This window comes from Alligator mississippiensis, chromosome 2, assembly GCF_030867095.1.
Source record: "Alligator mississippiensis isolate rAllMis1 chromosome 2, rAllMis1, whole genome shotgun sequence".
Taxonomy (NCBI): domain Eukaryota; kingdom Metazoa; phylum Chordata; order Crocodylia; family Alligatoridae; genus Alligator; species Alligator mississippiensis.
This window is the reverse complement of record NC_081825.1, coordinates 116749709-116772047: the sequence shown is the minus strand read 5'-3', so window position 1 is coordinate 116772047 and position 22339 is coordinate 116749709. Positions and strand designations below refer to the sequence as shown.

Sequence of the window (22339 nt, the reverse complement as noted above, 5' to 3'; positions counted from 1 at the left end):
TTTTTTTTTCCCCTTTTTGCTGTCTGGGCTTTTTATTCGCAAGTGCTGCCTTTGTGAAATGCAAACATCTGGTGCACGGGGTTTAAGTCATTACCCCTCTTTTTTTCTTTATTCGGAGCTGTAGGAGAAGAGGTTGTCGGCTGCTTGACAGCTCCTGATCACAATGCCTGGGAGCCGGTTCTCCAGGATCCTGAAGGAAGCACTGGACCGGTGACTCCCAGGGAGAAAGTGTTAATGTTTTCCCAGCTTCTCCTCTGCCTAAGAAATCGTCATGTGAAGCACTTAGTTGGCAGTTGCCCAGATGTATGAAGGCTGCAAGGCTTACCGTTGAAACTGAACCGTTTCTCAGCAAGCAAAACAGAGCCACATGTTTGCAACATAAATTGGAGACTCGGAAGAAGAATGCTTCTGTACCAAATTCCCAGAAGGTACAGTTTTCCTGTGGACAGCTTTGTCTGGATGTAAATCCAGAAAGATTAATGCCTGGATTTGAGAGACACTTAGTGTACACAGAAAAATTGGCTTTCTCTCAATTTTCCCAGATGTATTGTCTCCTCTGTATACCGGGAACACACACAACTATGTAAACTGCAGATATAATCGTGGAGTTGTATAACCTTTTGAGCTATATGAGAAGTGTTACAGAGCCTGGGTACCAGGCATTACTTCACAATACAACCAGTTGAACTGTCATATGTTGCATGGTCATCACAAACATTCATTTGCATGGAATGATACCTATCACCCTGCGTAGATGCTAACCTGCAAGAAAGGTTAACTGAACATCTTGCTCTATGACCAGTTCCACACAACAGATGTATTTGTATATAAGATGAATTGTTACATCTGTCACTGAAGATGCTGAAGGTATATTGCTGTTTATGACGGGTACCAGGAAGACTGTCTAGAAAATGGCTCAAACCAGTTTGCTGCAGGGAAAGCAGTTTTACTGTAGGGAGTGGGTTTTCCACAAGCTTCAGCACTGCCTCCAGGAGAAAGCTAACTGCAGCAACAGTGCTGCCAACAAACTATCTCTTGTGGCAAATTCTGGGAATAATGTTGGCGTTGGCTCTGGGAAAGGAGTTGCCTGGGGTGTGCTGTTGGTAGGAGGGCCTGGTAGTGGAAAGACAGCCCTCTGCACTGAGTTATTGTGGCCAAGTTCACCTGCAAGCTTACAAAGAGGCTTACATCGCCAGGCTCTAGCCTTCCACTTCTGCAGGGCCCAAGACTCTGACACGCTGTGTGTTGGTGGGTTTATTAGAGGCTTAGTTAAACAGATCTGCCGGAGTGGACTCATTCAGGGATATGAGGACAAACTAAGAGATCCTGCAATTCAAAGTCTCTTGCAGCCTGGGGAATGTGAGAGGAACCCTGCTGAAGCATTTAAAAGGTAAAAAATAAAAACCAGCTTTTGTTTATATGATAGCCTTGCATCCAAAGAGGCCACAGCACTTTACAGACTGGTAAAATACAATTTTCTTTTAGTATCATGGTTTGCTGATCTTCATGGCTTATTGTCATGACTTTCAAAAGTATTATGAAAAACCTAAGTTTTTGTTATGGTTGGCATAATAAATAGCTACTTCTAGACAAAATTAAACCTAATTCACTATCCATGCTTATCCTGAATTGTAATTAATGACTGCTTTTAAATATATCAAAGAAAGTTGCTTTCAGAGTTTAAAACAGTCAAACTGTTGGCTCTTGTGGCCTTTACATAATGACCTGCTTACTGCATGAGTCCTGCACTTCCTCTGAAGACAGGATTTTTGGCTAGAAAATAAAGGGTATTTGGATTTGATATGAAATTTCTATCGGGTATTCAAAAGACCCAGGTAGGAAAATGCTATTTTTAAAGTTAACACCTTCTTCTAATGCTCAGTACTCCTAGCACAACCTGCAAATGTGTAATTTGTGTAACTGATATATTTTAGAGATCAGGTGGTACAGTAACTTAATTGGGAATAGCTGTTTTTCCCCCCTTCAGGTTTTGCTCAGGGAAAAAAAAATAGAGAGACTCTATACTTTGAAGGAATAAATAACTTAATGCCTGCATTTTTCCTTAACAATGTCATAAGAAATGAATTGGTGAACTGTGCAAGTAGAAACCCACTTTAGTTGTGCTCTGTTAACTTCTGTTATCGGTGCTCCTAAATGCACTAAACTGCTCCCAACTGTTATCTTAAAGCTTTTTAAATTACTCTTGAAAACCTTTTTTTTTTTTTTCTTTTTTTTTTTTTTTTAAATCAGTGCTAGGAATACTAATATATGTGAACGTAAATGTTCTATAAACAAGGATCCTTAAAAGAAATTACATATGCATTCTTAACCACAGCAGTGAATGCTGGATTTTTTTTTCCTGGTGTGGCTGATTTAACCAGTGAAAACGAAGGATATCACAATAAAGGCAAGGTTGACTCAATACCACTCTTTAATTCTGGGATTTTTACACTGAGGTCATTGTTATGACACTTTCACAGGACAATAATAGCTAAGTTATTTCTCTTCAGTGCCCTGAGCAAGTCTCTTTCTGTAGTTTTTGTGGGTTACAAAAATATCCATTTCCCCCCATTCCTTGCTGTTTCTACTCTGGAAGGGGGGCTGGTTAAATGGACTGCAACTGTGCCGCAGTACCTGATCAGATCACACATTGGCAAGTTGAAGTGAAGGAAGCTTTCAGTGGCAGTAACTGTCTTGTTCTTGCCTGGTGAATAAATAGGATGTGAGTCTTCCCATTGTTTAAAACCAACACCTTTCACAAGTACCAACTTGATGGTCCCCACCCCATGAGAAAGCTGAAAGTAGAAAAACATGAGAATATATGCTAGTTTTACTGTTTGCAGATGAAAGCGGTGACAGTTTTCAGCAATCAGACTAATTTAAAAATGTGCAGAACCTGTTTTTGCAATGATTAAAAATTTGGAGGAATTAATTAAATACTTGTAAACTGTACAACTGATGGATTTGGAAACTGAACTTTATGCAGCCAGGTTGTCTCAAGTCAGGTGGAAGAATACAGTTAGAAAATGTTTGTGTTCTCCATTGATTTCTTAGAAACCTGAACTGGTTTGCTGCTTGAAATATGACAGTATTTCTGCAAAAATTGAGGACTCTAGGAGAAAGGACCCAAGGTAAATTCAACAGCAAAATATGAAAAGTGTAGTAAGTCACAATCTGGAGTGGTACTGGCTCTCATTAACATTGGCTTTGACTTACTTTAAGCAGCCATTCTAATAATTAGTTATTTCTGTAAGCTTTTAGTGTCCTATCAGAGGCTACTGGCCTTTAGTGAAAAAATAGACCTAACGGAAGAGAAACAGCTGCTATTTTCATTGTGTACCCAGATCTTGCGAGTCTGTGAAAGTGTTGTAGAGTACATTTCATGTATAGATTAATAGATGGATTTAATTAAAGACACCAAAACGTGGAATACATGTTTAACAAGAATGCTAAATTATGTTTATGTTAAATATTTTTCATCGTTCTGAAGTGCTCATGTTACTGATCGTGCTGTAGCTGTATCTGTCTAGTTTATGTATGCATGTATCCTGGTATGTGGTAATGTCAAATGAATAATCCTTATCACTCCTAATACTGTTGCATTTCTGTTTGTATCTGCCAGAAAGTGGACAATAACCACCGAAACCATCAATATGTTGCAGTAGGCAGACTGGGGTGGGGTGGATATTCATATGCAAAACGGTCAAAAGTTCTGTATTTTAAAGCAAAAATCTTCTATTTATAAATCAGAACAAGCTTTATACTGATACCTTTATCTGCCCTTGTTTTTATCTATTGGCAGAGTGAAGGAGGAGAAAGTTCTCTCTGTAGTGAAAGGCCAGTTTATAAACAGCTTTCTATTTGCCAAAAAGGAAAAAAAGAAATCTTTCAAGTGTCATAATTCAGCCTGAGTTTACTAATGTCACTTCAGGTATATATACAGCCCCTACTCCGCCAATGAAATCAAGCTAATTCTTCAGTTTAATGTTTATAAGAATCTCCTTCCACCTTCCCCTCTTTCCCCCCCCCCCCCAACCAACCAACCAACCAAAAAAAACAACCCATTCCACAAAATGTTAATCTCTGAAATAATATTGGTTCCTAAAGCAATGATTTTAGGGTACTTTTAAGCCACTGTGCTTTGTTACAAACGACACTGCTTTTATGTAATGAATATGATGGCAGTTGAAGTTCTTGTTCTGAGTACTTGAGTTTCTTGCCCTGCAACTAGACTTCCAGGACAGCTGGCCTATCTACTTATGCTGGAGTTCCCAGACTCTCCTATTTAACTTCTGGCTGTCTCCCTGTCACAAAACACCTCCCATCTTGTGTTCTTCTGCTGGTGCCAACAAGAGCAATATGACACTGACAAAATTATGTCAGCAAAGTAGAAGTGAAAGCTCAAAGTATTTCAAACAGGAAGTACCTAGGTGGAGATGTAATCTTACATGGGATTTCCTTGTTTCTAGAAGAAGGTAAAAAAAACTTATTCTTTGAAATTAATGGTGCAGATTAGAATTAAAGTAGAAAGTGACTAAAGGTGCAGATCACATTTAAAGTGGAAAGTGAGTAAAGAATTAATAATACATTTACTGGAAATCTTGGAAACCGAAAGGAACAAGAGGGAACCTTAAAAATAAATAAATAAATAAAGTAAATCTGGTAAGAAATGCATAGTGGCCAGAGAAAGCAAGTTTACCTTGATTTTTTTTTTTTCTAGTCTCTGATGCAGATTTATTATCCTGTAGATCATATTTTAAATAGGTGAGTTCATTTCCTCCTGTGACAATTGTTAGAATGGCTGTCATGACCTGGGTGGCAATAGTATTGGTAGACTCGCAGGTCTGCATTTTATAGACTTCTTTAGCTGTCATGAATTAGTTTCCTTACTTGACTTTTTATTTTTGTTTTGAACACTTAAGGACATGACCTGGGCTTCAATATGGGCTCTATAGGTCAAATAGTAAGACACTGTAGCATGGATGGGTGACTGTGTTGGGCACGTTTTCCACTGGCAGTGGCTATGCTACACAAGTGCTGTAAGTACAGGATTAGACTTCATTTCTGTTTAGTGCTGGGGAAAATAGCAGATGCTTTTAGGTATTTTAGGTAGTACATAGGTGGCAGACAATACTTTTAACTTAAATTGGAGAACTGAAGTTAAATTTGAGATAAATATTCCTTAAATACTCTGGTGTAGCTACTACCTCTGTATAAATTTAAGGTTGTGTTGCAGAGTTCAGTTTTTGAAGGAGGTTGTCCTGTAAAAAATCCTGCAACTGCAAAAGCCAAAACAGAATATAAGCTTTAAGTAGTATTGATACAAAGTCATACAGAAACGAGGTAAAAAGTTTTGGTCCCTGCCACCCCCTGTTGAATTTATCTCATTTTACTTCATACTTCTTTTAAAAAAATATCAAACTCTTGTGGCTCTGTCTTTCTGTTCTCTTTGCCCGTATGTAGACAAAACGGGAGGAGTGTATGCACGACACTTTAAAGCAGGCTAAATGCTTTTGCACCGCTTTAATGGTGTCAGCGTGTGTACGCCTCAGCGGCATATTGTGCATTAATTCCAGCCACGGTAGGAAACTCAGTGGTGTAATGCACCTTAAATGACTTGAGGCACGGCAAACTAAAACACTCTATGGCTCTGCAGGAAGCCCTGCAGGCGGCCTGACAGCAGCCTGGGAAAGCAGCTCCTCCCAAGAGAAGCAGTGAGCCTGATCTTTTTTTTTTTCTCCCCCCGGCCTAGTGCTTCCCTCCACAACTGCGGTGCCCCCTGGAACCACCCGAGCCGGGTGGCTGCAGGCAGATGCTGCCGGGGTGGGGGGCACAGCTGGAACGGAGGGAAGCACCAGCTACCTTCCCACAGCCCAGGGACCACTCTGCCTGCTGGCAGCTTGCCCTCCCCTCCTCACCGGAGAAGCAGGTAAGTCAGTGGGGTGTGTGCACGACAAGCGGGTTTAAACAGCTGTAGATTGAAGCAGTGTTTTTTAAAACCCACCACTTCAATTCAGGGCCCCCGTTTTGTCTACACATGCCCTTAGTTCACCCCTATTGATTCCAACAACAGTTTTGTGTAAGAAAGAAGTGTTTGAATGTGGACTTCTGATTTCAGCCAGAACAGAAAATATTTGTACCAAATCAGGGATCATGCTGAATTTTCCTTTGAGGTGGAATGTACAGAGTAGATGTGTGTCAGTTATTCGGACAAATCAAAGCAGAAGTCTGCCTCAGCCTAACAGCTTCTTGGTCTGTGAGCCAGATCTAGACTGCAGGGGCTCTTCCTGGATTAGATCTGTGGAGGTAATGGCAACTGCCAGGGGTGGGCAATTTGCAGAGGTCCAGGGGCCTTCCACAGGTGGCCATGTCTCTTGGGGTCCAGGGAAGCCATGGACCCCCTACCTCCCCCACCCCACCAGTGGGCCGGATCCAGCGCACAGGCTTTGTTTTTGACACCCTTGCTTTATCTGGCTGTACAAAATGTAGAGAGGTTGCTAGCACATCCTCTGTTTTGAGTATCTAGCCTGAATGATCAGGCACCCCTTAACAGTAGGTTGACTGGAGCAGTCTTCAGCGTGTCTAGCAGGACTTGAATTAAGACCTTTGGAACTGTGGCAAACTATTAACTCTTCTGCAGCCATGTCTTAGAGCCTACTGTTGTGTAGCCAAAGAGAAAGTTCCTAAGCTTGAAAGAAGAGACTAGGAATCCTGGCTTCTTTTAAATTAAGTTTAGTTTAAATTTCTATTCTATAAATCTGAATCTAGAAGCCAGCAAGAGAAGTGGTGCTGGACACTGAGTCTATGGTGTCCCAAGCTATGTGGAAATTCCTTTGGCTGATGTGTTGTCATCTTTGCTGAATGTGTAGGGCTGCTGTTGGTTTATTTGTCTGAAGTGACTGTTCAATGAAAGCATCTAATGGAAGTACAGTTTAATGAAAAGGATTAGTTTTTTTGTCGTTAACTGGGTCAGTCTAGTTGAGGTGGTTTATAGAACATAACTTCTGATTCTGTGACAGATGCAGCTTCTCTTCTCCCTGACTCAAGGAAACTTGAAAAATAGGGGGTGGTTTTGCTTTTTTTTTTTTTTAAAGGTAATAGCTAGTTTGCAGAAGAGAGAAACCTACCTACTCCAAAACTTTTTAGAGCGTGGAATAGGTTGTGGGGGAAAACATTAGAACTCTTTTTTTCCTGCTGTTGATGACACAAAATAGTATTTCATAAAGCTATCATTTGTCTCCAGATACACAAAGGCAGCACATAATAACTCTAGTGTACTCTATTTACACTACACATACTGGCCATTAAGGGGATTATGTATAACACAGTTTCAGCCCCAGTATTCCTATTTACATTATAACAAGCTTTGATTATCTGCATAGGGTCAGAGAAAAGTAGGGCTGGAAGGAACCTCAGAAGGTCAATCTGGTCCAGTCCTCTGCTTGAGGCAGCAGGATCTTCCCTTACTAAACCATCCCAGCAAAGTGTCTAACTGTTTTTGAAAGTTTTCAAGGATGGAGATTCCACAATTCCTCTAGGTAGCCTGTCTACCTGATCACCTTCATAGTTAGAAAGTTTCTCCTAATCTATAGCCTAAATTTCCCCTTCTTCATCTTGAGGCTCTTGCTCTTAGTCCTGTCCCCTACAGCCACAAAGAATAGTGCTATCTCCATCCTTTATATAATCACCCTTCAATTAGTTACATGAAGCCTATTACCAACTCCCCCTCAGTCTTCTCTTTTCCAGGCTAAATAATTCTAGTTCTTTCAGCCTGTCCTTGTCAATCTGTTTCCCTGGCCCATGATCATCTTTGTCTTGCGTGGGATACTTTCCAAACTCTCCACGTCCTTGAAGTTTGGGGCCCAAAGCTGGACACAGTACTCCAGGTGGGGCCTCCCCAGTGCTAAATAGAGCAGAATAATAGCTTCCCTTGATTTGCAAATGATACTCCTGTTAATACAACCCATGATGCTGTTGGCTTTTTGGAACAAGCATGCTGTTTGTTAATATTCAGCTTACAGGCCACTGTAACCCCCAGGTCGTTCTCTGCAGTATTGCAACCAAGCCAGTCATTTCCCAGTCTGCATTTGTGCATGCCGTTATTTCGTCCCAAGTGCAGAACTTTACACTTGTCCTTGCTGAATTTCATCTGGTTGATTGTGGAGCATTTCTCCAGTCTATCCAAGGTCATACTGGATAATAACCCTACCTTCTGGAATGTATGCAGTTCTGCCCAATTTGGTGTTATCTACAGATTTGTTAAGCATGCACTCAATCCCATCATCGAAGTCATTAATGCAGATGCTGAACAATACTGGACCCTGGACAGACCTTTGGTGGAACTCCAGTTGATGCCTTCTCCCAAGTAGACATTGAGCCGTTGAGGACTACTCACTATATTGATGCCACCAGTTATGTACTTTAGTCTAGTCTTTCTTTACTTTGTTAAAGAGAATGTCACGGGAGACCGTGTCAAAAGCCTTGCTAAAGTCAAAATGTACTGTATTCACTATGCTGAGCCTGTCGTCTTATCATAGAAGGAAATCAGATTGGTCAGGCATGACTTGCTCTTGATGAATCCATACTGGCAGTTCCTAGTCACCTACTTCTCCAGGTGCTTCACATTGGATTTATTGAAGACTTGTTCCATGATCTTTCCAGGTGTAGAGGTCAGACTGATTGGTCTGTAGTTCCCTGGATCCTCCTTCTTCCCATTCTTGAAGATGGGAACTGTGAGTGCTTTGTTCAAGTCACCTGGGAGGCATTCATGAAGTGCATAAACCTCCTAAGTATATAGTATTTTCCAGTCCCAGTGCCTACCCTGCATGCAATCAAATTGTAGTTGTGTTAAATGCATACAAGTTGTAACTAAATTGTCATCTTTGTTTAATTGTACCAGTAACAATGAAGGAGAAGCAGCTGTCAGGGCTGCTGTTAAAATCTTGAAAATGAGTAGAGCCAGTCCCTTTTGAGCCACTACTACAGCACTGTAAGCAGTACTCTTTAAATACAAGGCAGTTTTAGTGCTGTGGTATTAGCATCCCTAAAACTGATTAGCTCCCATCATTTTCAGGGCATCTAAGGCAAGGGCATCAAACCTATCTGGCCCTGTGGGTTAGATGGGTGACCCAAGTCCAGTCCATGGGCCAGATTAGGCCCATGATCCTAGATTCTCCTCTGTCTCCCCACCATGCCAGATACAGTGTCCACAGCATCTACTCTGGCCGATCCAAGAACCCATCCAGAACCCATGCCTCTGGGTGCCATGTGCAGTGCTGGTCCTGGACCAGCTGGAGCAGGTGTCACGTGCAGTGCACATCTTGGAGACCCTCGGGTGGGTGCCATATATGGCGTAGTTCTCGGAGCAGCCAGAATGGATGCTACATATGACGTGTCTTGGCCCCTGCCCATGGGGGCAGCCCAGGTCAATTCAGACTCAGGGGCAGCACTTGGGGCCAGATAACAGGGCTCCAGTAGCCATATGCTTGACACCCCTGGTCTGAGACTTGCCCCAAAATGCTGAATTAGTTTGGGGCTGCTAAAACATCATCACTAACAGTCTTATGTATTGCACTATAGTAGTCGTATGTATTGGGGTGCATAGCCTTTTTACAGTCTTGAAAAGCATACACTGTACATCATCTTTACACTTTAAATGGAAAAATGTCAGTGGCAAAGCAGAGTAACTTCAAATGTATAGATGGAGTGACAAGTACACTAGTTTTTTGACATGAAGGCATAGTAAATCACTTTAGGTTTTGTGTTGGCTTCAGGTGTAAAGTGCATTTATCTTGAATATTAGGGAATGAACACCTTTTGGAGTATTGGGGTATCATTGCTTTGTGTAGCAGGAAAGGACAGTACCCTCTGTGCTCATGTTGCCATCCAAAAACTTGTGCCTGCAAGTATGCAGCAAGATAAAAGTAAGTTTCCCCACAAAGGTAACTGTATTGAGTGGAACAACTTCCATAAACATTTGCAGAGTGTGGGGATCTTCTGGTGAATCAGAAATCTTTGCCTTGTGTGCATTTCAGTCATAGCTGATTATTTATACTGACAACAAAGTTTTTTGGGGGGAGAGGGGAGCAGATATCTTTCTGCTTTTCTCCTGATGTGTTGGGTCTCTACACAGCTGGAGAGCGAGAACCTGTTTTCCTGCTCCTTCAACCCCTCCAGGTGGTGTATCCTTAGCCCAGTTGCAATTTGAGAATGTTTATTATATAACTTATACTTTCTTTCAGTGGTGAGAATAAGCTCTGACTTAGTTTCCAGTTGACTTTGCAGGTCTGTCCTTGTGGAAAAACACCTACCTTATTGAGAGAATGTGATGAGGAAGTCACTGAGAGAAAATAAATTTGGAATCCTTTTGTTTCTTACTACTATTTGTCTGGCAAAAGCACACATTAAAAATAAATGAAGGAAAGGGTTTTATATATATGAACTCTTTAATGTACAGCTCTTCAAATGAGAACTATGACAAAGATGCTCTTTTTAGAGGTCCTGGCACACACTTTGAAGCATATAGTACTTATTAGAATTTTCATAGATTGTGCAAATTATCAAGCAGTTAATTAGCTTAGCTTTCTTTGCAGTGGTTTAATATTTTCCCTTTCTGGAAGCACCTTGCTAGTAGTGTGCAAAAACATAAACTAGATATTTTATTTCTGAACTAGTGATTGTAGTACATCTGTGCCATTGAGGCAGTAATTGATTTTCCTCTCATGAGTCCAATTTCTAGTTCTTGCTTCCTGAACTTTCACATTAGTCTTTGGCTAGTACGTGTCTGAAGCTCTGTCACTAGCTGCTGAGGGAAGAATCTTTCCTTTGATTTATTTTAGGTGCTGTTAAAGTAGTGAAGTGAATGTTTGGTATTTTATCTTTCTTCATATCCTGGGTTCTGCATGTGCTTCTGCTGCTGGTCACAGCTGACACAAGCATGAAACATGTGATTCTTGACAGTTTTATTGATGTCTGAGTTCTTTGACAGCTGTGGAAATACCCATTATTAATTACTTATGGGGGTAAGGGTGGTACATGGGAGTCAGGATTTATTTATTTATTTATTTTGGAGAACCAGATTGAATGGAGGACTTTCCCTCTTGGAAATTAGTGGGAGATGAGGGAGTTAATAGTAGCTTATATATAGAAGATGTGATGGATGCAGCTTAACCAAGACTTTTGGGAATGGAGATGATGCTGGGTTCTCCAGCAGTGTTTTCTTTGTATTGTACTTAGTTATCTTCCATATTAATCTCTTAAGTTACAAGTTTCCCTCACTTTATGCGGGTTTTCTGTGTGCAAATTCGCTCTTATGGGAATGACCCTTTTTATACCAAGAATTAATTATAAAGAAGCTAAATTCACTCTTATGTGATTGGAGTGGTAGAAGCCCGCAGTCAGCTGCTTTGTGCAGTGCATTGTGGGAGTGTCATGCACCAAAATAGTCTCCTGTGTGGATCTGTGCTCCTCGCTCATTGTCTGCGACATGTTTCTGTTGTTGCCATCCCCATTATAATAGTGCCCTGTGCTTGTGTGTACTATCTGCAGTTGGTGAGTACCAAAATTGTCTTGTAAAAGTGGTAGAAATGGGCCTGGGGGTGAGTACAGTCAAGGTCTTCGAACATTCGTTACATTGTAAAGTGAGTTCCCTTTATGCAAATTTGAGTTATGCACTGTTTTCCAGGAATGCATGTACATCATAAAGCAAGGGAAACCTGTACTCTCACTCATTCAACCTGAATTTTTTTCATCCTTTCTCTTCTTATCCAAGTCTCATGATGACTGTTATCTCCTAAGTACTGGAAAGTGCTTTTTATAAAATTTCCCTTGCTTTCAGGTGTTTAATTCTTTTGGTTCTTCCTCAGTGAATAGCCCTAGTGCATGACTATAACTCTCCAAACAGAAAAAGTGTGATATTGATATGGTTCTTGTCAGATTTGCTGAGCCTCCCAGCTTCTAAATAGCAGCAGTGAAACAGATTGAGCAAGATTAATTTGACTTTCCTACTTTTTATGAAAGTTCTGAACACACAAGTGCTATTTAAAACAGCCTTTCAAATTCAAGTAGAGGAGTCCATAAATACGGCTGTACATACACATAGGCAATTATGTTAGTGTTGCTTAAAATAGAACTTGTATTTAAGTCCCACCCAAGAATACAGTCCTGAAAAACCCCAAGTCCCCAGGGAACATTACCAATAGAAACTTCAATACCTGTAAGTTCTGCTTCGGCACATGCTTGGAACTGCTTCCTTGTTGGCAGGGCTGAGCAGCTTGTTGCTTATCTCGTACGTAAGCCGATTCAGGATCTAGCAACTTTCTTTCCTCAGTCCCCTAAGGGGTCTGCTGTGGTAAGATGTATTTGGAGTATACCTATCACAGAGAAGACTGAGATCCTTGTTAAAGCAAAGCATGACAGTCTCGCCCGCTTAAAAATGGGGCTTTAAAAGGAAATAGTCATAATCTGAAAGCCCTGTGTATACGTAACTCAGTGGCTCCAGCACTTGCCCAAGAGGGGAAAACTTGGGTTTTATACACAAGCCAGACAGATTCGAACTCAAATGTACTTTTTTTGCTAAGAGAGTCTCTCTAGCTAGGTGAGTAGGGCTGTAGAGGTTCTCTGGTTAGATACTCTCTGCCCTCCACCCCCTAACATTGTGTCATTGTGCAAAAAAAAAATTCAAGATCCTTTAGCTAAATAGAAGGAGCATAACTTGAACCCAGTCATGAGGACTAGGGGTGGAGGCAAACTGGGTTTAGATTTCTGGTCCATGTTGTGCTAGGGATAAAAATGATGAAACTTCCACAGCTGGTAAGGATAAAGCTCACACCCCAAAATCAGCCCCTTGCACTGCCAATACCTTGCCTCTGTATCAAGAGGAATGAGTTTAGGTACTTCACACCCAGAGGTTTGAGGCTATTAAATTCAGTCCAGGTAACTCCCTGTGACCCAGAATTTAGTTTCTAAGTCACGGATCTGCAACATTTTGCATTGGGGGCTGCTTTAGCGGAGCTTAGCTCTGAGCACAGGCTGTTTCCAAGCATACCTGTGGAGCAACAGCCACTGCCACCTCTCTTCCCCCCTAAAATGCAGCAGAAGCCCTCCTGGCTCTGTGGGCAGCATGTGGCCTGCAGACTGTATTTCAGACCCCTGTTCTAAGTCATCAAAAGGGGTAGGGTTTTAAGGTGCTGCTGGCGGCATTTTTCTTTGAACTAACGTAACTATTTGCTAACAAGCAAAATAAGATTTTATCCTTTTTCCCCGCCTTCCTCCCTCCAAACAACATGAAGGGTTCAGGGGAAGCCACATTTTAGATTTGAGTACTGACCTGGGACAGCTGGCAGCTTAGCCTGGGGCCAGAGCTGGAGATAAGCTGCTGCCTATCCTGGGCCAGGGTTGCTTGTGCACTGGGGAGAAAGCTCATGGTGGGGCATTTAATAATACTTAAATGCCGTTCAGTGTTTTAAATGCCTAGCTGCTTCCAGTTTTTAACATATTGCAGGAGTTCAAGTAGATTATCATACTTAAAGGTTTTGTGTGTGCTTTAACAGAATTGACTGTATTAGTTATTTACATGAAGTAATAAAAAGCTTCCTGAGGCTTGCAGTAAGTAGCTCAGTATTTGATCCCTAGTCTTTAGGTGAGTATTGCTGTTCTCAGGTAAACATCCTTTATTAAAACCCCCCAAATAATACAAGACTAGAATTCAGGCTGAAAATAATGCCAACACAAGTGAGAGGGTAGACAGTCTTTACACTGCTAAGAACCAGCACAAACAATTAATCATATTTCTGAGTCAGGCCAAACTGCATGTTCCATATGCAGCTCATATTTTAGTTCTTATTATTGTTCTTTCTCTCTCTCTAATGCAGTGGCTTTCAGCCATTTGTAGGCAAGGCATCCCTCCAACTTTTAATTTGGCAGCACCGCTGGTTGAGAACCACTGTTGGTGCTGCCTTGGCTTACTATAGAGCTTCTCTACCAGGAAGATGTCATGTGCTTCTCTGCCTGTATCAGGGTTTTCTGGTGAACCTAAGTCGGCAGAAGCATTTTGCTTGACACGTGTGCCTCAAGGTTAATGGCAGGGGAGCCACAAGGGGCCTGATCCTTGTTGTGGCAATGAAGCCCTGTTCCCCTTCCCTGCTGTCTGCCTTGAAGCGTGCATGCATCCACCTCCTGGCATGCCAGCATTTTACAAGTCGATGTTGCAGGTGTTTTTGACACTGCTGAAATGTTGGCGACCCCTGCTCTACTCTAATGAAATTTAGTTTGTATTCACTCGCAGCCTGACAAATGTCACAGTCATGTACCATATGTTAGGGTTTTATTTTCCACAAAAACTGGTGAGTTTTTTGTTTAAAGACTACTGTATTTCCATGCTCCAAATCAGTATTCTAGACTAGAAGGAAATAACTATTGTAAAAACGTATAAGAACTTAGTGGTATTTTTTTTTTTCTTTGAAGCTTTTCTCAGAGAACCTGTAAAATGCCTGGGTCATGTAACAGCAGTGAGTTTTTAGGGGAGCCAATCACATGCTTCTTTTTATGTAAGCTATTGAAGCATTGTACATGCGGTGACCATAATGCCCTATAAAGTTTTCGTCTGTTCAGTTTCAGTTGCTCTCAGAGTTTCCCTTAGGGCTGCAGTTCTAAGTCTTTTTGAACTTGGGGCACTCTGCATAACTTCAGTGAATTGTCACCCAATTTCAAAAACCAGTTTATACATTGCAGTGCTAATCTCCTTGGGGACAAACCTAAGTCTGTGCTTATCTGCATATCTCCACCCCACCCTTCAAAGTATCTGGTTGGAACTCCAGCGTGCTGTGACACCGTGGTTGAGAATCACTACCTTAGGGAATTTTAATGACAAGTTGTAGGCTTTTTTCATATCTTTTTGTAGACGCTTAATATTTTTGTGTCTCATCCTTTTTCTGCAATAAAACCTTCCAGGTTGTCCTGTGACATATTTCATAGAAGTTCAACAGTTTTTACAAACTAGACCAGCATATATGTTGGTGTTTTTTGATACCTTACTTATGATCCATTTATTTGTCAGTGATTAGAAACATGGGAAAAAACAAATTAGCATTCTTGATATGTCACTTAGCTTTAAGATTCATAAATTCACAAAAGTTTAGGGCTGGAAAGGACCTCGTGAGATCATCAGGTCCAGGTCCCCTGCTCTGGGCAGGAAAGACTGTTGGGGTGGGGTCAAATAACCTCAGCAAGGTGGGCATCCAGTCTCCTCCTGAAGATCTCCAGGGTAGGTGTCTGCACCACCCCCACTGGGAGTCTATTCCAGTCTGGTCACACGAACCGTGAATAAGTTTTTCCTTTTATCCAGTCTGAAACTTTCTTCTAGGAGTTCATGACGTTGCTCCTGGTTTTCCCTTGGGGTGCTTTGGTGAACAGTTGTTTGCCTAGCCCCTGATGCTCACCCCTGATATATCTGTAAGCTGCCACCAAATCCTGCCAAAGTCTTTCTTTTTTTTCTAGGCTGAACAGTCCTGTATCTGTAAGCCTTTCCTCGTATGGCTTGCTCTTCAGGTGCCTAATCATGCAAGTGAAAATCATACGATGGAAGTGATTTTAGTGGTTCTGATTTAAAATTTCCACTTCCTCTCGACATATTTCTAGCATGTGCTAACATTTAAGCTCACTGTTCTTTTAATAAAATAAACTGAGACCAGTGACTGTTTAAAAATCTTATTTATATCAGGAGCAGACTTCTATGATGTGACTATGTCAACAAATGCATAGCATGCTGGGAAAAGCTAGCGTTTCAACATCAGCTGCAAATGAAAGTGGACCCTGCACAGGTCCTAATGTGTGTAATGACCATATAATAAGAAACATGCCATGCTGTACCTAAGAGTAGCTGTTAATTGTTTTTAATTTACCAAGACACTTTCTGTCAGAATCATTACTGCTATAAAACAAATGTGAAGGGATAAGGAGGAAATTTATGAAAACCCAACCACCACTGTAATTTGTTTTTTATGGGTAGAGAGGATGGACCTTTTGAAGTATTTTAAAGGAAGTTGGTTCAGAGAGTGGGTTCCTGGCACACTGCAATAAGAGCATACAGGGTGAAGACCATGGAGGAAAGCCTGAAAAGCAGCAGTAACAAAGAAAGGAATGTAATTTACCTTATCAGTGGAGTCAAAGGGGCAAGTCTAAAACAATGTATAGGCTCGGGACAGTGTGCAGGTGTGTAGACATGCAGCATTGGAAACGACTAACTATTTCGGTTCACACTGATAAATGACTGAAGGTTTCTGGAGGCTGTAATAAAGGAGGTGAAATTGTGTGGCTTGAGCAGGAAGCATTTTGGATTGATTTCAGTTTCTGGATTGTGAATGGATTGGAGAATAGAACAAAAGGGGGAACAAGGAAGCGCTACTCATGTTTTTTGTATCCTTTCCTCTGTACAACATCAGGCTTTGCTGAGAGAGATGCATAGAATAGAAATTGGTTATATTCCATGCTTGTGAGTTGTGGTGATGGAGAGGATAGTGGCTGTTTCAGTGCTAGAGGAGAAGGTGCAGGAGAAGAGAGTTTTACTTAGGTTTAACTTGAACTGGTTGGACATTTAGGAATAGAAAACATTTGAGGTAGGTAGATAGGTGTCATAAAAGTGATGCTAGGCAGCAAGTATAACTTAAACTGATGGGAAGGGGATTAGAGACTGGACTTCTGTCCTGAAGCTTTTTCTTTTTGTAATAGATGGTTAAATCCAGCCATATTATAACTTGTCCAACAGGGATGAGAGCATAAATATATTGACAACACATTTTTTTTATGCGGCCATACAAAAAAGTGTCTTAGGATAGTGGTTCCCAACCTTTTTAGACTGCGTACCAGTAAACTGAGGACTAGAAGTGACCGCGGACTGACAAAATGCAGACTAGCATACTACAGACTGGAAGCGACTGGCATACTGCAGACCGGCAGCCAACTGAGTATAAAAAAGGGTTGGCTGCCAGTCCGCAGTATGCTGGTCACTTCTAGACTTCCAGTTCAGCATACTGCGGACCAGCAGCCACTTTCGGACTTCCAGTCCTGGGGGTTGGGAACCTCTGTCCTAGGAGATAATCAGGAAAGAGTTTTTATGTAGTTATGTAGTTTTTAGTAAAATGGATGTCATGTAGTAAGTGGAACTTTGTATTAAATTGTGCCACTGAAGTTACTTTTTTCTTTCTTTTTTTTTTATCTCCACTATTGTAACTTACAGTTGCTAAAAACAAAAACAAAAAACCCTGCAATAGCAGGAGCTGATAAAGTCCATGGGAAGTAAGAAACTTTCCCAGTAAATTGCCTTAAAATTACAAAGGGTGTTGCCTGGGGGTGAGGAGTGGTGGTGCTGGTGATAACAGGTATGTTTTTGTACTAGCCTTGACTAGTACAAGGACACTGTTGGGCATGTAATAGGATAAAAGTGTTTGGATAATTTATGCAGTAGTATGCAACAGTTTGACTTTAGTTGCGTTAGCAGCAACATTTAACTGTGCTGCCACTTGCTCTGTAACACTGATCTAAGTTCAAGGTCTGTTGTTACTTTCAGATCTATTTTGGGGTTTTTTGTTTTTTTTTTTTGTATTTATTTTCTCTTCTAATTGATTTTTTTATTGAGAAATACACCTCCCCTTCTTATTCCTGTCAGACCCACATCCACAAACCATTCTTCCTGTAGATTGCACTAGAAATAACATAATACAAGGTACTTTGTGCTCTATCACAGCTGATGCAAAAAACGGATCTTACTAAATATAAAGCTACAAATGGATACCAAAGCGAAACATGTGCTTGCTGCAAGATAGCAGTAGCTAGCGCACATGGCGATGGTCTTACACAATGTGTATGTAGTGGGGTTTTTGTTTGGTTTTTAAAATAACTTTTGTAAAAGGATGTGTGGGAAGTTAACAAAACCTTCTTATGAAGTATACCTGGTGGAAAAAAGAGCAGTGAAGAGAAAAAATAATCACTGGACCATAAAAAAAAAAAAGAAGAGAAGAAATGGAATGTAAAGACTTAAGAGTAAGAGGCTGCTGTTTTAATCTTTATAGTCATTCACTTTGGCTTGGAGAAACAAGGTTTTACGCGCACACACACGCATGCACGTGCCTTTTCCTCTTTACTTGCATTGCCGTATCTTAAGTATACAACTGATGATGAGGTAAATTTTTAACAGATTTCCTCTCATCTTCAGCTTGGGAAATCCAGATCCACACATGCGAAAAGTTTTATTTCAGTGTTCTACATAAGGACAAAAGTCCTGTCATCTTCCCTGCCATGAAGAAATACCTTCGGAGTTACTACCACTTCTTCCTCTCTGTGTTCTCTATCAGGTTTTTTTTCCCCCTCCCAAAATCAAATGCATCAACAAGGCTAATAAAGTAGTTTGAGATTGCCAACCCATTAGTCATATGTCTTACTCATTTTCTGTCAAGAGTGTTCTTATCTAGCAGCCCACTGTCCTACTGACCTGTTATTCTGTTTGCTGTGGTCAGTATTTGACCCGAGAAGAAAATACTAATGATTCCCAACAGACAGTATTCAAAGCAGTAGAATAAACCAATAACCTAAAAAGTTTAAACCTAGAGAAACATGGATTCAGGTTAATGTGTGTTCAACTAACGTTCTTCACAGAAGAAAGCTCTACTTGACTATGAATGAAGATTGATTGCACATGTTGAAAGTGACCGGCTAATTAACAAAGGAGAATAAAAGGGGGAATAAAATTTTGTAGCACATTTGGTTACTTAAATAATGTAAAACTAACTTTCAATTTTACACTTTCATTTATATGTAAAAATGAAACCTGATTTGTCAACTTTTATTACTGTGTTAATAATACCTTGCCTGTATGCTGTCTTTCATGCATATATTTCAAAGAACTTTGCAAAGAAGGTTATTACCCTAGTTTAATAGAAACAGAAATGGGCAGTGCAGGAAATGTAATTGCTTATTGACATAAGAGTTGAAATTCTGGTTTTAATCGTATAATCTTTTGGAAAATATTTGCTGCTTTTGATGCCTTCATGCTATGCTTTTCTTTCTTGAACATCTCCTAGGACTGCTCTTAAAAAAATGTAGTAAAAAATTAGTGGAAAAAAAAAGACTAAACCAGGGGTGGCCAACCTGCAGCCTGCGTGGCATAGGCCAGCCTCTGTGTGTGGCATATGACAGATTGGGGAGAGGAAAGGAAGCACAGAGGCAGATAGGGCAGAAAGCAGAGCAGCAGACTGGGCAGGGAGCACAGGGCAGGATGTAGGAAAACATAATAGTAGGTTGGGCAGAAGAAGGGCCTCAAAGTAACACTGAGGGATAATGGCATGCCTGGTAAAAAGTTTGCCCCCCACTGTACTCTAACCCATTATTAGCTTGAGTATAAATTGCTGTTGTATTAACTGCAAGAAGGATAATTGTTTGTGGCACATAATCAATGTTATTGGACTTTTCTAGGAAAGAATTGGAAACCAAAGTAATAGATTAGTTATAGTGCAGTATACATCGCACTACACAAAACAGACTTCTTGCGTATAAATCTATGAAGACAGGCAACCTCCAGTCCTCTAACAAGTGTGAAGAGTATTAGCTACAGTTTAGCTTTGAGTCATGTTTTCATCATCATCTTTTTGACTTTATGGTTATATCTTCATCTTCTTTTTGCTTGTCTCCTTCCTAATAGATAATATCATTTGTGAAATATTCCCCTCAGCTACTACACCACAACATGCTTTCCATGTCATTCACTGGAGCCCTTGGAAAATGGATTTCCCATTAGTATTTCTATAAATTCACTACTAATGAGAATATATCATTAGAAATAATTTGTACACTTACATAGGTTGCTCGGGAGCTATCTAAGAACATGGCCACTGAGGTTGTACATTTCAAATGGGTTGTGGATGACACTGCAAGTGGCTCCAGCTAAAGTAGTCAGATCTGTTAGGTTGGAGTTGGAGTTTTGCTCTTTTTATGAAGTTATCTTTGTAGTTTTTAAGAAAGATGGAACTTCAGTGTTGTATAGTGTGCCAAAATAAGGCATTGGAATAATATTCATGTGTTCTTGATGTGGAACAGAGCAGAAAGATATCTGAATGATGGCTGAATCAGACCCTGCCTCCCAGGTTCTTGGAACTTCCTTAGTACAGTTGCTAATTACTTGTATTGTCAATGCTTTCCACTGCTTTGAGAAAATGGTTTTATGTAGTGCTAGAACTTTTCTGGTTCCTTATATCTAACCACTGAAGCTTTTGTTGTAATCAGTAACCTAACTACTAACCTAATCAATAACCTAAGTTATCACTATAATCAGTCTGTGTAAAGATATCCTCTTTGGTGCCAATAACTACATAAGATTCATAATGAGGTACAAATACGCATAACTGTTTTGAAAACTGTAGAACCTTTCCCCTAGTGAAGTAGCCACAGCCGCAAACACACTTATTGTGGAGGAGATCATGAAGCTGACACATGAACACATTTCCCCATACTCAGTTAGATGTTCAGTATTGTAAGCATTATGAGTAGAGTTGTCAAAGTTGTATTGTTTTACTCTTGTAAGCCCACTATTAACATACCTGCTAAGTGTATCCCTTAATTAACGTGTTTAGTAGGGCTATGTGAAGCTTCGGGTGCTGATTCAATTCGGAGGAGATTTGGCCCCTCATCGGTGGCTGAATCTCTGAATTGAATTGGGAGACCAGTAAAAAGATCTGAATCTATTCGAAGCTCTCCGAATCAATTCAGAAAAGCTTTGGAGAGATTGAGAGACTCGAGCAGTCCCTGCTTGCTGCCGCAGGGAGCTGAACCCGAACTCCGAGCCAGTAAGTAGAGGATTGGGGGGGTTGGTGGAGGAGGCAGGGGACCATGAGAGGACCCCTGCCAGGCCGCATCCCTTGTCTGCTTCCCTGCCACCCTGAGTGTCCCCCGACCTCCGCCCGCTCTCCCAGCCCCGTCAATGGCTGCCCTGTCTGGCACCAGCGTCCCAGTTCTTTAAAAAAAAAAAAAAAAAAAAAAGTCCCTCACTCACTGGTTCCTGCCAGGTGGGGAGCTGATCCCAACTGCCCCGCGCTATGTGGGGGCTCTGCCATGAGCCCCCATACCCTGTCTGCTCTCCTAGCCCTGTTAATAGCTGCCCTGCCCAGCCCCAGTGTCCCAACACTTAAAAAAAAATGCCCTGCACTCACCAGATGCTGCAATGGCTGTCGGGGCTTCTGGGGGCTTGTGGCAGAGCCTCCCATGCAGCTCAGGGCAGTGGGGATTGCCCCCCATACCTGGCAGCACCCAGTAAGTGTGGGGTTTAAAAAAAAAAAAGTGCTGGGGCCCAGTGGGGCAGCCATTGATTGGGTTGGGAGATCGGGAGGGGAATTGAGACTCGTGGCAGAGGCCCCTTCTCAGTGTAGCATGGGACAATGGGGGCCAGCGGGGATCACCCGTCCTGCCTTGCAGGAGCTGGTAACAGGATGGGGCCTGTTTGATTCGGAGACTTGGTCAATTTGGTGGTGGCTTATTGTAGCCAAAGTAGTTGTGTTTCCTGAACAACTAGTCCAAACTATGACAACCAAGCTAGCTGCTGCTTAGGCTGGCTGGCTGCTGCATCATTCAGGGTCTATCTCAGGGGCGAGCAATTATTTTGGGAGGAAGGCCACTTACTGAGTTTTGGCAAGCCATCGAGGGCCGCATTACAGGCTGCCAGGGGTAGATGAATATTAATTTTCTACATTTTTTAGGGGCCCAGCGGGCCGGATAGAATGGTCTGGTGGGCTGCATCTGGACCACGGGCTGCATTATGCCCACTCCTGGTCTATCTACTATGGTATCCACCCTACTTATTTGCATAGAAAACATTCTTGGTTATTGTCTTTTTGCCAATCATGTGCTTGTCCTAGTAGCTATCTTGTCTTTCAGTTTGTACCTTTTCTCTCTCTCTCTCTCTCTCTCTCTCTGTCTCTCAGCTCTACCTCTGTCTCAGCTCTACTCTGTTTTCTAAGTACTGAGATAACAAACAAAATTAATACAGTAACACTAGTAATAGTATTTTGCTAGGTTTTATTTCTTCTTCTGCAAGACTAATTAGTGGAGACCTCTCTACAAAAGAAACAAGGAAGTTAATATTTTGGCACCCGAAGAATCTGTTGTTACAATTTGTCTTACTGGGGTTTTTTTGTTTGGTTTTATTTTCATATCTGAGAGACTGTGACTCTCTATCTGTTTTGAAAAAAACCTGAGCATTTGGCATTATATGGCCCTCAGCACAGCAGTGCGTTGAACATTTTGCTGTAAAATTTATCCTGACAGCTCCTTGATTTCAATGAGAATTAGATGCCTACAT

At 41.3% G+C, this 22339-nt stretch overlaps 1 protein-coding gene across 2 annotated transcripts in view; it reads left to right on the top strand.

The window, feature by feature from the left end:
• Positions 1-22339, top strand: part of ANKRD50 (ankyrin repeat domain containing 50) — a 62639-nt gene that overhangs the window by 1102 nt on the left and 39198 nt on the right. Inside the window, exon 2 of one of the 2 annotated variants that reach the window (XM_006265926.3) lies at positions 125-1390. In XM_006265926.3, coding sequence (XP_006265988.3) covers positions 912-1390 — 479 coding nt within the window. In that variant the 5' untranslated portion in view covers positions 125-911. Of the gene's footprint in view, positions 1-118; positions 1391-22339 lie in introns of both variants that reach the window. The other variant, XM_014596216.3, reaches the window with a different exon arrangement.